General features: G+C 31.9%; 1 protein-coding gene across 1 annotated transcript; it reads right to left on the bottom strand.

The window, feature by feature from the left end:
- Positions 1-768: 768 nt before the first annotated feature.
- LOC101206034 (ABC transporter G family member 32) lies at positions 769-9440 on the bottom strand. The gene is made up of 24 exons (XM_004139285.3): positions 9119-9440; positions 8382-8502; positions 8157-8245; positions 7982-8066; positions 7743-7902; positions 7599-7675; positions 7436-7489; positions 6905-6995; positions 6529-6830; positions 6165-6446; positions 5653-5969; positions 5396-5556; positions 5211-5314; positions 4958-5117; positions 4688-4810; positions 4482-4573; positions 4068-4400; positions 3691-3981; positions 3194-3277; positions 2964-3097; positions 2659-2886; positions 2320-2491; positions 1983-2237; positions 769-1302 (listed from the first exon to the last, which is right to left on the bottom strand). Exons 1-24 carry the CDS (start codon positions 9391-9393, stop codon positions 1030-1032), a joined length of 4263 nt encoding a protein of 1420 aa, XP_004139333.1. The 5' UTR covers positions 9394-9440; the 3' UTR covers positions 769-1029.
- Between the last annotated feature and the right edge of the window lie 7404 nt (positions 9441-16844).

Below are 16844 nucleotides of genomic sequence, written 5' to 3'. Positions count from 1 at the left end.
TTAAATTTGAGGTGTAATTGAAACCTGTCTAAGGTTTTGAAATGGTTGGTTTGTATAACTTGACTATCCTCTTTACTTCTAATCCTAAAGCTTAATTGCTTGTTTAAAACAGAAACTATTAGGCGAAGAGGATAATCCCTTCAAGACTCAATTAAAGCATTCAACTTCGAATTCAAAAGGATTGCAGAACTTGAAAATACCAATCATAATCATTGACGACGACGACGACGACGATCAAGACTACCTTAATTTCAACCCACAAGAACTCTTAGTATGTAAAAAAAAGAGATTACTATTGTGTACATTACAACCTAATTTTAAAAAATACAAATATAACAAAATTTAGATTCAATTATCCTAGTCTATTAGTGATTAATCATCATATTGATAATAAATTTTGTTATATTGGCAATTCTTTTATAAATGTTGATAATTATTTTTAAAAACCCGCTTTGATTTCAACATCTTTTTTGGTCTTTTCTTTTTCTTTTTCTTTATGTAGCTTCTTTATTAAAATAGTGAATTGTGAAATAGAAACTACTTGACGAGGAACCATACGAAGAAGCGATGAGACTATATAATTCAGAACGAGGGCAAAACCTGTTGGCAGCCATTGATGAAGAGGAGAAGGAAGGAAGAAGGAAGAGCCACATTAAAATGGTACAATCTTTCTCCATCTCTCTCTTCTCAGCTGCTGCTTGAAAATGGGAAGTTTTTTGAGTTGCTTTAAATTATCTTTGTAGGCTGCAAAAAAATGAAGTCAACAAGGAAGAAGGAAGAACTAATAATTGATGTCATAAGTAGTTACCGATACAAAATTCATTACTTTCAAATAATACTCATCAACGTATATTTTTTGTTTAATGAAAATAGAACCTATTATTACTTTCTATAGACAAATTCCAGCTAGAAGTATACAATGAGTGATCTGAAAGTTACATACTGTTATTACTATACAGAATCTATAAACTTTTGACATTGTTTAATTTATAAATTTTTAAGAATTTGTTTTAAACAAAATCAAACCTCTCATCTCCTTTGGAAGTTGAAGGATTTTATTGCGAAAGCAAAGATCGTGGCAAAGAACAAGCAGAAACCGAATACCATGATGGCAGCTACACCTAGAAAATCATGTCTAAACCCAAAAACGTGCTTGAGAACGTCATGTATAGCTACCGAGTTAATTCCATCTGATAGCTTTACCAGCTTATTGTCATCGCCATATTGTGATACTTGGAGTCCATATAAACTCCAAGCCACTGGATTAGCCCAGTAGTACCATCTCCACCATATTGGGATTCTCTGAAATAAGTAGTACACCAAACAACTTTTGGTCAGCTCAAAATTGAATATAAAGCAGAACCAAAAACATGCTTCTTTTGTCATTTCACATCAGTCACGTAATTAATGATGCTATGGTAGGGGCCTCCACCAGTTTGTTCACATCACATGTATGTGAGGAGAGGCAAAAGAGAATGATTAAATCATCCATTAATTCAAAAGTTTAACACCTAATAAATTAGGGTTTTAATTATATCTCTACTTCAACCAGAACTTAAGGATAAAAGTTAAAAAATATATAATGTTATGTTTTTCTTTTTCTTTTTCTTTTAAAAAATACTAAGTGCATTTCGAGTTGCATCTATCTTTACGCATCTTATCAAATTATTATTTGCCAGGTAGCAAATTCACTTGAATTCTTTTTTAAAATTATCTTATTTTATTTTATTTTTTATATTCCATGGGAGAGAGGGGAATGCATAAGAAAATCAAAATGCACCCAAATATTGTTTTTTTTGTTTTCGAGGGAGGAACCATGGAAGTAAGAGAGAGCGGAGATTAGAAAAGTTGTAAATAATAGTGTTGAATCTCTAGAATGATCTAGTTTCCATCACTACTAGCTTATTTTTACGAGATATAGAATTATGAAGCAAAATTGTGAAGATAACAACTAAAAATATGTAAGAGATGGTAAGTGTTACCTTGTGAGGAATCATGAAGCCACTGAAGAGGTTCCAAAGCATGTAGAAGGGAGCCGCAATAATGGCACCCACATTATGATTTGGTGTGATAGCTGTTGTCATCATTCCGTAGAAAGTGAAGTATAGCAAGGTAAAATACATAAAAAAAATATACCAAATAAACTTCAAAATTGTCCAGTCAAAGGCAGCCATGGAGTAGAAAATGGAGCAATAAATAACTGTCTGTGCGAACACGTACGGGAACTCGATAGCGACCTATGCATAAAAAGTAATGCATTAGGCTACTCTCTGGAAGTCAATTACATTATAGATACACATAAAACATCAAGAGGAATACCTGAGCAAATGCAAATGGTAAAGCAGAATACAATCCAGCAGCTCTTTCTCGATATGAGACAAATCGCTCAATTGAAACAACTGGTTGAACGGCAGTAGCATTGGTGATTCCAATGAAAAGAACAGCAGCATAGAGGGATCCCATAGCATTAAATAAGTCTTGTTGGGTTTCTCTGTGAAGGGAGAAAACAGTAATGATGATAACCATGTAGTTTTTAAAAGTAACAGTAACAGTAACTTAATGACTATTTTGTTGAAAGATAGCATGAAAATAAAAGTGAGAAAAAGGTGGAATGTAGAACGCATACAAGTAATAACAGGTAAAAGTAATAGTAGAAACCTTTTGGCACCAAATTTCCAACATATTGTTCCAAGCATCAATGAGATGATAACAGTGTAAAAGAATTTCACAGCAGTATACTGTGGGTTCCGCCAATAAGACAAATTCTGTTTCCACAGGCATGCTAAAAATTGATTGAAAGATGACTGAGAATACTTTGTTGGAAAGCTCAGTTCTTTTGAATTACTAATTGGCCTGCTCAAGGTTTCAACCAAGTCTAGATTGCGTCTGAAACAAAAAGAAGTGAACCTGGTTGGTAAACAAAAGGTATTTGCATGGAAATAAAAGAATGAATAAATCCATACTGGAATAGTGTTGATCTCCTGTAAACTTCAGCAAAATCCACTCCAAGACGACTTTCTTCAACTGCAGAAGTAACCTCAAGCATCCATGCGGCAGGATTATAGCCCGCTTTGATCTTTTGAACTCCTTCAACTGCCTACATAACATAATACAGGGATGTCTGAGAATTTGTGTATATACAATATTTAGCAATTGGTGTCACTAAAAATGATGCGTCTATAAATAATATTACCTCAAAATACTTGATTAGTTCCCGAGACTTGGGTCCTAATGGACCAGCATAGATGAGTTCTCCTCCACGCTTCATTAATAAAAGCTGCAGCAAGAATGCCATCATTAAAAGTAACTTTGTTACAAAGAATTGATGGAGGGAATGACTTTCTAAGCATTGAGCTTGAAGAAGCATAAGAAATTCCATTACATGATGGCTTAATTCCCTTACTCTTCTACATATAATTAAGTAATACAAAAATAAGTGGGAAGAAAACGAAAACCGTTCTTTTCAAGTTTCAACAAAATAGAAGATACATGAAACGGAAGTAATTGTGCATATTGTAGACCTTATTATTGTTTGTAGGTATTGTAAAGTACATAAGATATGATAGTAGCGGAGAATAGAGACAGGAAGATGCACGTGCAATTAAAATTGATCTGAGTGATAAAGAGAACACAATTTCTGGCACTTGATAACTCAAAAGCAAGCAAGTTCTGGAGAAAAATGGAAATTACCTCGTCAAAAGATTCAAAAATATCTATGCTGGGCTGATGGATTGTGCAGACTATTGTACGCCCTGTATTGACAATATTTCTTACTGTCCGCATGACAATGGCAGCCGACCTTGCATCAAGCCCTGATGTAGGCTCATCCATGAACACTATGGATGGGTTTGCTACCAGTTCAACAGCAATTGTTAATCTTTTCCTTTGTTCTGTTGATAAACCATCAACACCCGGTAGACCAACTAAAGCTCCACTTAGTGGGGTAAGCTCAACAAGTTCCATCACCTCATCAACAAAAGCCTGTCACAAATAAAAACTATTATCAATTTATGTTAATTACACACCATACTAGTTTTTTTAAAAAAAAATTATCAATCAAGTTTTACCCTTTGTGTCTCCAAGTCAACATCTGAAGGTAATCGCAGCCAAGCGGAGAAGAGAAGTGATTCCATAATAGTTAAACATGGGGAGTGAATATCTGTCTGTTCACAGTAACCAGAAACTCTAGCAAATGTATCCTGCCTTTTGGGATAGCCGGATATATGTATACTTCCTTCAATGACCCCACCAGTTTTTCTACCGGCCAATACATCCATGAGTGTGGTTTTTCCAGCTCCACTGACTCCTAGTAGAGCTGTAAGCACACCTGGTCTGAATGATCCACTGACATTAACCAACAATTGTAATCTTTCTTCTGTTACCCCTTGTTGCTTTAGCTCCTGAAGTAATATTTTAAGTCAGATGATATACAACCAAGAAGTTCCCGAAATAATGAGTAAAGAACTGGATTTGAAGCTCACCATGGGAACGTCAACGTAGTAATTAATATTGCTGAAAGACATAGAAAGTTGTTGGAAGGGAAGTACCATTCCTCTCTGTTTAAAGTACTTTCCTGCCAAATAGTTGAGATGGTGAAATTATAAAATTAGTTTGACAAGGGCAGCACTTGACGAATGGCTAAGAAAAACTATACTAAGTTTTTCAAACAGCTTAATCAGATTCTTACCATTCAATGACCCAGAATACTGCAAATAGTGTCTCAACTCAATTACAGTAGTTTCTCCTTTCCTTCTTTTCTCTCTCTCTTGCAGTTCTTCCTTGGAGACTACAGCTTGGCTTTTGCCCAAAGCTGTGAAGAAAAGGGAAAGCAACAAATCAGTGAAAAAATAATTTTAAAACCAATTTACATTTTTCAAAAATCATCTTGCAGAGTCTTCCGATGCTAAAATATAAGCAGAAGTAAAATAATATAATCAATTTATAGCAGATTGCTTACGTTTAAGGTATGCCAGGAAGAATGTGAATAGCGAATTGAAAATCACTGTATATCCAAGCAACGCACCAACACCAATCCAATACCAATAGCTTTCTGAAAAAAGGCTGCGTGCTTTCAGTAAAGATTCTCCTAGTGACATGCTTGTATTCTTCCCAACGCTCTATACAGTGAAGAAAGAGAGAAAATAGTTCACAACATCGTTAAAATCAGATGCACCTGGATTATTTAATAGTCGTAGAAGCAAGAATATTACCTTGTCCCAAGAATGCCCAAGAAACTCATTAACAGACGCAGCATTTTGAGCGTACATCAATGGGGACCACCAAAAACCCCATATCCACCATTTTGGTATACGATCTGTTACAATGAAGGAAAAGATGTGAGACTTGCACAGTTCATGTTTGTTAATACGTTGCATAGAAAACATGCAATATCAACCTCTTGAAATGATATATCCTCCAAGAGCCATAACAACCAACATCGTAAAGGATCCAAAGGTATTGGCAACAATCATGTTACGTCCCAATGATCCCATGAGGCGAAAGAGTGCTATAGACATCTGATGCAGAGAAAAGAATAACAAAAGTTGCCGCAAGAATCTGCATATTTAGAAACCATAATCAAGTCCATCCATGTCAACATAATTATCCTTATCTCACCACATTCAAAAGGAATACACAACCTTTACCACTTACCTAGTGATAGCAGGATCATATCCAATCACATAATACGTGACTACAACCCAGATACCAGATTCCAAAAGTGAAATTGGAATACTTAAGATCCAAGAAGGAAGAGTATAAATCCAGCTTGGATAAAAGTGCAAATCCCTGTGCTTGTAAATTACAGGAAGTTTGGCCACCAGCATGGACACCTCTGTAAATCCATTAAAAAGGATGATAACAGTAGAAAAATAGAGTGCCCCAAGGTAAAGTCCTCCGTCATCAATTGTGTCATGCTTCATTGTTGTCCGGAAAAAGACACTCATTGTAATCATTGCAACCAGTAGTAACTGCATAATAGAAACAATGAGGAGAACATTACAGAAAAAATATGTCATCCTTCAATTGTTGGTTTTTATAATGGCTGCATAAGTTGTTTCTATCACGGACACAACATTAACAAGTGGATTTATTTCAGTCTACTAAGAAGACCTAAAACATTAAAATCAAACCAAAAATTGATAAAGAACAACTGCTTTATTTACCTGAATAAACTTAAAAACGTAGATAAATGAGTTTCGTTTCATTAACAGCCTTAGCAATGAAAAGCTGGTCTTAAGAAGTTCAAGCCTCTTTACTCCATATTGAGAAGATGACAAGGAAGCTGGATGGTTATAACGTCTGTCAAAAGGAACTTCCAATTCTTCAGTCAAGTTCTTTCCAACATGATACAAACGAAAAGCTTTGGCAAACTTTGCTGCAGGGATAAATTGGTAGGGACGATCAGGAACTGACCAATACTGCTCCTGATCCTTCTTTGATATAACCTATAGCCATTATTTGGTAAGCAAACGCATTAGCAAAAAAGTAGTGGGAATTTTCAGTTCAATCTTTACACTCTTTGCTTACTTCTTGCAAGAAGTCTGCAACATTCTTTCTCTCGGGACAGGTAAATCCCATAGCTGTGAAGAAATTAAGAACAGAGTCTCTCGGTCCCTGATATATAATTTGGCCTTCACAGAGAAGTATAACATCATCAAATAACTCATAGGTCTCAGGAGCAGGCTGCAGGAGAGAAACTACAGTGGTGGAGTCAAGTGCACAGGTAGAATGCCTAAGATACTTGATAATTTGATAGGTAGTTGAACTATCAAGCCCCGTTGATATCTCGTCCATGAATAGAACTCTTGCAGAGCCAATTAGCAATTCGCCTGAAGTAATGAGTTGTAATCATCAAAACTCATTATTATATCCATTAGTGTAGAAGAGATGGATGGTAACAAACCGGTCGTAAGACGCTTTTTTTGTCCTCCAGAAATCCCTTTGAGCATTTCATCTCCTACCAATGTGTCAGCACACACGTCCAACCCTAAAATCTTCGCAGATATCAATACTTCAGGTGTGGATGACGTCAAAATATTGCATAGAAAGAACGCACAATGATATAATTCTTAAAAAACCTGTACGCTTTTCAAAATTTTACGTTGAATTATTAAGGTTCTATAATATAACTAATTAATGAAAATCTCCTGTCAAACACTAAACAGAGTTACCAGCTTTTCCAGAAATAAAACTTCATAACCAAAAATTATGGAGAGTGAGACCGACCAAAATGTTGATTGCATCTTCTACGCCAAGCTAAAGATTATGGAGAGTAAAGCAACTTGTTGAGATTGAGGATAATGGAAGTTCAATAATCATATCTTACATGTTGCCAAATAATCCATAAATATACGTGAAATCTAAAAGGACCAAGGTTGCAACTTCTATTAGCAGTTCAATAAATATCAAGGGGGGAAAAGTAAATTGAATGTACCTTCATGATGTACTCCACCACAAGACTTGTCTCTTGACCCCCTAGAGCCAATGACTAAAGAGAAAATTGCAGCAATTACAACCAATCAAATTCATATCAATTCAATAAAACAGATGGTAACAAAAGAACATTAAAGAAAAATTATACATGAAGTATCACATACCTTCATAAATATATCGAGATCTTCATCAGGTTTTATCCCTGCAATCTTTTCCCTTCTTGCTAGTTCCATGAGCATATCTTCACCATTCAAATAAGTATTAAGAGAAGTATTAGCTGTCAAACTGCAAGATTTTTCATAGCTTACCATATTTGAACCCCACGCCTTGACAGCGGCCTGCAAAATCGAGAGTTTCTCTGACAGTTATTTCTGCAATATGTCGGTCCTGTTGACTAACATAAGCTGCTGTCCTCTGCGGAACAAACTCATTGAACCCATGCCCATTATATGTTATTCTCCCCGATTGCTGACCAAAGAATTAAAAACAGATAGTTAATATCAACAACGTTTCTGCAGTGAAGGGCAAAGTTTCAATTGTTCAGTACCTGCAAATCACTTCCAAGGCGACCAGCAAGGGCTAGAAGAAGAGTTGTCTTTCCAGAGCTCGGGGGACCCAATAACAAAGTTAATCTACAAAAGAGCTCAGGATAGTGTAAAATTCGAAATTCGGAACATAATCAAAGATTCAACTTCTACTTTTGTTAGAACTAGAAAGTTTACCTGGAAGGTCTTATAATTCCATTGACATTGTCTAAAATTGTCAACTTGCTTCTCTGACTGCTGTATATTTTTAGTTTCCTAAGAAGTGCCTGGCACAATGTATACAAACATCTAGTAACCATAAGAAGAACAAATGAAGAAAACACTTTTCCATAGTTGATTAACAAAAAAAAAAAAAAAATTCGTACTAATCATTTTATAGATACAGAGTAAATACTACGCTACCTCCATCATATTGCACATGAAGTTGGGAATAGTCGGCAGAGCTCTGGTTCCAATGTGAACAAACGATTCTACAGTCAACTGTTGAAACCTAACCTCAATCTTAGGGAACTCTAAATCAACTCTGCGACAAAAAAAAAAAAATTAAAGAACGTAAAGCAATTGTATGATCGCAGTAGTACCTTAATCATGAAAGTTACAAATTCACAAACCAATCAAAAAGCAAAATTCAGCAGGAAAAGAAATTAGCAAGCATTTTAGTAAGAATAACTATAGGATTAACGGCTCTCAAATTGACACGATCACAAACTTCAAAACGGTAGTAATTAGTGAAAAACAGCTCCATGATGCAACAAAACGACATTCTAACCAATAATCACAGCACATTTCACGCATAAGTTAATAAGAAGAAAGTAGCTTAATAATGAAAATTACAAATTCACAAGCCAATGACAAAACAAAATTGAGCAGGAACAAGAATTAGCTAGCATTATTAGTGACAGTAAGATAAACGTCTCTCAAATTGACACGATCAAAAATTTCAAACAGCTCTATGAAGCAATAATCACAGCACATTTGACTTATTAGTTAATAATAAAAAGCAAAGCAGAGAAATAATCCAAAAGAATCTCACCATTATCCTTTCATTTTGTTTTCTCCGAACACACACACACAAGAGCAGTAAATAAACCACATCAAAAAATCATAAACAAGCAATGAAACAAAATTAGAAGAATTACGCATCAAAACGGCGTCGCACTCGTTGAAAAAACATCTCGGGATCATCATCAACCGAACTGACCAATCGATCAATAAGAAGCTTTTGTTCTTGAACCTCAAGTTCACTAACATCAATCTCCTTAGTATCTCCAACAATATTCTTGAAAATACCTCTACGAACACGCGAATACGTAGGCAACCTCTCAAGCGCTGCCCAACGTAAGGCCTCTTCATCTTCTCCGTCTTCTCTAAACGAGGCGGTTCGAACAAACACATTATCCGCCGTGTTCCACATGGTGGAGGAAGATCTATAATAAAGCTCCAAACAGAGAATGGAAATGAATCAAGCAAAGAATGAGAGAAGCATTGGTGAATCTAGGAAGAAATGGTTTATTATCTGTGTGTGTGTGTGTGTGTTTGCGAGTGAAGGAAAAATATTGCCCTAGAAATGGGTAGTTGAGCTCTGCATTAATGGCTTCTTCTTCTACTCTTTCTTTAAGTCGTTGTTTGTTGAACTCTTTTCTCTCTAACCTCAAAGCAGCAGAGAGGAAGAGAGCAGTGTGAGTGAGTTATGAGGAGGCTCATTTAATGGCCGCGGGAAGGATAAAAAAGAGAACAGACATCAATATAACCCCACCCCACTCTCGCGCGTATTGAAATGCATTCCTACTCGCTCCCGTGGGTGTATTAACGCTACTGGGGACCACTTCTTTGTAAACAAAATTGGAATTTTAACTTTGATGGATAGATACTCAAATGTGTAATATTGATAGACAGTGATAGAATCCAAACTAATGATTCTCGACAACTTTCTTGAAGAATCCCAGTCATAATGAAGATTTTTCACAAATCCTATTCAACTTTTCTCGAAATCAAACATTTTCAAAACTTAAAAATCATCCTACAATCGTCTATTTGAAAAGAATCTAAATCCATTCAGGATTTTGTATAATTGTAGAAGCATGGATTGACATTATATTTGAAAGATTACGTACTAATAAACATAACAAAACTTCGAGAAAATTTGAATAGATGTAAGATTTTTGTATAATGATCATTAAGAGAGAAAAAATGTGTAACATCTCAACATTCTTCGCAAAATTTCTTCAAAAAAAATCTAATACACGATAATTTTTTAATTAAACTCTCGATGATCAATCTCGACTAAATAGATAAGAATGTGAAAACTATACGATTGAATTAGTTAAGAAAAATGAAAGGCATTTGAGGATTATTTTTCAAAATGTCCCAAAACCTAAGGCATATGGAGACAAAGTTCATTAAATAGTGAAATGACGTTAGGGACCTTATTAAGCACACTAGAATGGGCGCGCGTGGGACTGAATGATGGTGCGCAATTGGCAAATCTTTTGATTAAAACGGTTGGGAAACTGTGAAGTTACCGTTATACCCCCTGGTAGAAAGGGCGGGTAAATGTCTAACTTTTTGTTGCTTAGTGAAAATTTGGAAAAAGTAGAAATTTGGAAAAGTAAAAAGTGGGTTTGGCTTTTAACCAAGCAAAGGGTGACCCAATTTTTTGACAATCTACTTTGTAATAGTAACTAACCACTCTATTTTTTGGTGCTTTCTTCTTGTTAAAGTTAGAGTGTTTAATTAATTAGGGATGCTCGTTGATTGGTCCATCAAAGTTAATGTTCGGATCGACTTTGATTATTAGAGAGTAAAAAGTCAATTTTGATTGGTCGATTTGTTTCACTCTTTAGAATTTTTTTATTGTCATTTCCTAAATCAACACCAGCCGACTTTTATTCGGTCAGTTGGCTCGGTTTTTTGGTCTATCATGGTCATTCTTGGAATTAAGTTATATCAATTGTTATAGTCTCTTTGTGTTTTTTGCATTTGTATGGTTTTGTTTTAAATTTCATTAAATAATATTTTATATCGAATATTGATTGATGAATTATGTTTTCGTCTTTGGTATGATATTTCATTCTAAAGGTGGAAGATTCAATCTTTTATCGCCACAAATATGTTGTTGAATTTTAGATAGACTAAGTGTTTGTGCTCTATGAAAGAAAAAAATGATTGAATCTCGTAGTTGTTGCTTAGCTCCTAAATTAATCATCATTTTGAATTTATATATCTCTCAATGATTGTTTGATAATTTCTCTAACAAACATCAACAACGTGAAAGTAGTTGTCTCCTTTTAAGAACGTATAAATGATTTAGTCGAGAAAATTAAGTGTTCAAGAAATGAAAATGTAAGATTTCTTTTTAATTTTATATATTCTTTCTACTTTGCCTAAGGTTCTGTAAGTATGAAACTAGGTCGGTCTTCATTTTGAGATTAAGATCGATCGTACGTTTTCTCCTTAAGGTCAATACTTTAAATTCTCATACATCATAGTTATTGTATTAAAGAAAAAAAAAATGAAATGTGTGATTTTCTTATGTTAAGGAACTTATGAGAAACTTGAAGTGTTTTTTTCGATGTATCTTAATTTTTGTTTCTAAACTTCTCACGAGAAAATTAATACGTATTTAAGATCGTATTAATATTCTTTTATTTTTCTAAAGCTATAAGTATATGTTGATTATTTTTGCTCTTTAATTCTTATTCTTTGAAAGATATACATTACTCACTTTTTTCACGTCTCTAAGAGATAAAACTTAAGAGGAAAGATTGGATAATACATATACAAATACCTTCCGAAAAAGAAGTTTTACTCAACTACAAGATTTTTTAGAAAACAAATAAACGAAAAAAAATTAATACTATCAAACACAAACAACGTCAATAAATCCACTCAACGATAATTGACATGCACTCATTTGTTATAGCGTATTCAATAATATGACTTTATAGCAATCTTCACTGCAACATCGATAAAAATTAATTTTTTAACCACACATTAACCTAATATTTGTAAAAAATCGACCATCGCGCGCTCCATTGATATACAATATACTCGATCCTTTATCTTACTCAAAGAAAAAAATATAGTCAAAGGAATCATTGATTTAACATCGTAATTAATTTAGTATCCACTAACTTTGTAATTCTTCCATTTTTTTTTTTTATAGATTTACATACCCTAAGAAGAAACACAGTAAATTCATTCTTAAATACATAAAATGCATCCAGCTCTCCATAACTCATTTAAATCGTTTTTTTTTTTTTTTTGTTCTATTTTTAACTATTTATCTTTTCTTAAACATACAACATAGATTGAAAGATAAGATTTGAGCTTCTATTATAAGAAAATGAATAAGAATGGTGTTAATTTGTTGAGTTAGTTGAGATTAGTAATAATAATAACAATAAATGGTCGTTAAATTAGAATAATGGTTGGCATAATAAATGATATATAGTATAGTTCTAATGAAATATAGTGTGACAAAAAAGAAATCTTTATAAAGTATAAATGTATATAATGAGAGTCAACATACAGCTAATAGTGAATAAGAGGTAAAATTGAGTAGGGAACATAATTCATGCCCATCATTTAATGTGTAGGATCAAACCCACATGGCCTTCACTCCCTTTTGGTACATCTAATTATTTCTTTCTTTTCTTTTCTTTTTTTTTCCTTTTGGTTATTTTGTTTTAATCATCAAATTAAGAAAAGATTAAAAAAAAATACAAAATTTGACTATGTTTCGTCATTCGAATTTTATTTTATCCTAAGGAAGTTTTTCGAGCGATGAGTTAGAATTATGCAATCTGAATTTATTAGATTGAAGTTAGAAAATTCGTATTTAGAGTGCATGTTGTGAAAGTGTTTAATACATATGCAAATTTGAATAATAAAATTATTGAAATTAGTAGAGTTGAATTATTTAAGTATTTCAAAGTCTTATATATTGTCAAATTCTAAACATCGTTTGAAATCATATCATTTATAGATATAAATATTATACAGTTAAAAGAAAAACTAGTTACAAATATAACATAATTCTACTATATATTTATAAATATTTTAAATGATTTCACGCTTTAAACATTTTTTCTTTAATTTATTTATTAGGTCTTCGTAACCATATCTAAAGTTTAGAAGAAAAAAATATTATATAGTCTCCTAATCATGCCCACTAGAGCAATTTTATGGGAAAAAAAACTCAATGCAATGTGATGATTAAATATTTGACTATGTTCATAAGAACAAAAAGTGCATTAATTCCATATATAAAAGAAAGGGACATGAAAGTATTAATCTAAATTTGATTATTAAAAAAGATACTAATATTGAATGTTCGAAGTATATGAAGTGAGATTATGATAATAATAATAATATATTGAATAATGAAAGAAAGAAAGAAAAAGTGGTGGCTATCAATATAATTAATATGTTGGAAGGTTTGTGAGGGAAAAAGAAAAGGAAAAGTGGGTGAGGAGGAAGTTTATAATTTATATTTAGTGGTTAGAGGGTTTGAGAGATGGGGATGTGTTTGTTTGTATTTTATATGCACAAAATCTCTACCATTTCTCTCTTTTGGAGTATTATTTCTTTCCAAACCATGTTTGGTTTGTAGGTGAGAATATTAGTGCCACAATAAATATGGTACGACTTTAAACAAAATTTAACAAAATCTAACATCCAAACTATTCCTAAAATATATATTTCATATTGATGGACTTTTATTAATGTCTATTATCGATAGAATTTAAAATTTTACTATATTTGAAAATGCATTGGAATACTATTTTAGCTCATTCTAAGATAATTATAATTATTGTATTACTTTGATGATTTGTTTTCAAATACATTAAAATATTATGTTTAATAGCTATCATGACACATATAAACACATACAGTAGTTATTACAATCAACGGTGATAGTGTAGTATATTTGTAAATATTTTCAATAGTTTTGTTGTTTAAAATAATTTTTTTTAATTTTAATAAAAATAAAAAATATATGAATATATCTTTTTAATATTTAGAGTGAAAATGATAATAAGTAACCCATGAGTTTTTTAAAAAGTCAACAATAGACAAACAATATGGGTTAAATTTAAAAATGGTCGTACAAAACTAAAATTGAACAAATTTCGAAATATACGTGAGGAAAAGGACTTTTATGCCCAAAATTGAATGGCTCTCTGAAAAGTGCTTCCAAAACTTATCAATATTTTTTATAAAGAAGAACAAAAAGGTCCAAAAATGTTGGCACCCATCTAATTTTTGGGCACTTCATTATGATGACCTTTGACTTAAAAGGGTTGGTTGAGATCTCTTCAATTTTTAATTTTAATTCTCCTTTTTCAAAAAAAAAAAATAGAAACCATACATTTGATTTTTGGGTTAAATAAAATATACCCAATATTTAGTTTTTCTCATTTTCATTTTCAAATTTGCAAAATTTAGTCATATACTTTAGAAAAAAAACTTTAGATTATTTTGTAAACTTGGAAGTGATTTTTGACTTGTTAAGTCACTTTGGTCAAATTTTAAAATTATTTTAATTATTAAGGGTTGGATTTGATTATATGAAAATTACATTTTAAAATTAAATATTAAGTTAATTAATTTAGATAAATTTTTAAAAATAATAAATTTTAAAGAATATTTACCACTTATAACAAATTTTATCCTGACTATCGTTGATAGAATTCAAAATTTTGGAATACAAATGATTAATTTTAACTATAAGCCAAATTTGTAGTAACGATGATATCTACAAAATCAATCTCAAACACATCAAAATTTAAACGTGAATCCTTATATTGACCATAAAAAATAACTGAGAAGTCACAAGTTCAATCAACGGTGGTCATCAATCTAACAATTAATTTCTACAAATTTTCTTTACACCCAAATATTATGTTGTAAGATCAGATAAGTCATCTCGTGAAATTAGTCGAAATGTGAATCGTGAATTGTCAAATATAATAAAAAAGAGGTTTGTGTTTGAAGGAAACACACTTTAACAATCTCCATATATTGAAAAAGGACACAATCTATCTATAATTGGTTAGGTTATAATTGACCTGCCCAAAATTAATTACTCATTTTTAATTGCAATTTTAACCTAAAGTTTGACAAAAGTTTGCCACTTTGAATTATGTAATTGGGAAATATATATCTACCAAAAATTGAAATGTCTCATAGTCATATATATTCTGTTAATGCTTTTCAGCTACCTTCATTAAAAAGCATTTGGCTACCTATAAGTTTGTTCATAATATCTACATCTTCTTTATTTAGCACCAAAAATTGGTTGAAAGAACTTTATATAGTAGTAGTTGAATTAGATGTGTATTCAGGTAGCTTAAAAAAATAGATATGGTTGGTGTGTGGATTTTCATGCACACGTTGTCACGATGACGTCTTCGTGGGTTTAACCTTTGGCCAGCTCACTTCTTCTAATTCGATTTTGCTATTTCATTCAACACGTGTGAAAGATTCTTGTCAGGTAAATTTAATGTCTAAATCGGTATTTAGAGTGTAGTTAGTTCAACTAAGCACACAAAAGTAAGGTTAGAGTTCTCATTTATTAGGATTTACTTGCTTTTTTTGTTCTTCTGGAAGGTCATTAAATAAACGAGGCTAATTAAGAATATCCTTCCTCTTACAATTGATTGTGATTAGGTGTAACTTTGACGAATGTCATGGTAGTTTATGATGCGAGAATGAAACTGAGTACATTTCAAATATATTTTCTTATTGGTGCTATTATTACCAACTAGGGATGAAAACTTTAAGTTTTCCCTTTTGTAGTACATTTTTCCATGTCACACCTCTTGATTTCTCTCGAGCTTAGACATGCCAATAAATTGAGTATTATTAATGTAGGACAATTCTCAACAAATATTGAAAGTTAATCGATCAAAATAATACAAAACACCAATTGAATTTGAAGATTCGAGGAATTAAATTAAATTTGTGATAAATTTTAAATTACATAAATGGTTACTTCTGTTAAATATATAGATTGAGTAATTCAAAAAATTAAACACATTCATAAAACCTATTTTCTTTAATGTTTTCTTAAACAAAAAGGGTGCAGTCAAAGTTGCAAATAAATAGTTAAAGTGTAAAATAAAAACAAGGTGCAATGTATATTACAAATTAAAAGAGATTAATTTTCACGTATAGAAAAAATGTCAAACTATTCATATAAATGGTAAAAAAAGTAGTGATCAATTGTAATGCTCAGGTCCAACAAAGTTTATATGATCGAGCTATTAAAAAAGAAAGTGCACTTTGTTAAAATATGTAGTAACTTTGAACTATTTTAAGTCTTTCTTAACTTTACTCTCATGTTCTCAGGATCTCTTTTAATTAAATTCTCAGGATCTCTTTTAATTAAATGTGATATCAGTTCATTCATATCTTCCCCTACATTTAGGGTGTTACATACATATAAACAATAAGCCTTTATCACTAATAGACATCGATGTTGATAGAATATACTCGTATCAATTTTTATCATGGATAAACATTGATAAGTTGATAGACTCTCACCAACATATATATTTAGATGATAAAAAATGTAAAAAAGAAGAAGAAGCTATAACTTAAAAACTACTTATTTTCATTATCAATATAAATCTTTTATCCATTATAACTTAAAAACTACTTATTTTCATTGTCAATATAAATCTTTTATCCATTAAATTTTGAATCAATTACGAGAGTAGACAAGAATAAATATACCTAAAAGTCTAAATTGATTGATTTAGGAGACTTTAAAGTTTAACTAATAAACTTTTAAGTTTATCATAGTTATTTTAAATAAAATGTAGTAAATGGTCTAAAATAATATACTCGCAAGAGTGA

This window comes from Cucumis sativus, chromosome 2 (genome assembly GCF_000004075.3).
Source record: "Cucumis sativus cultivar 9930 chromosome 2, Cucumber_9930_V3, whole genome shotgun sequence".
Taxonomy (NCBI): Eukaryota; Viridiplantae; Streptophyta; class Magnoliopsida; order Cucurbitales; family Cucurbitaceae; genus Cucumis; species Cucumis sativus.
Note: the sequence above shows the minus strand (reverse complement) of the source record. Positions and strands in the feature narration are given on the sequence as shown.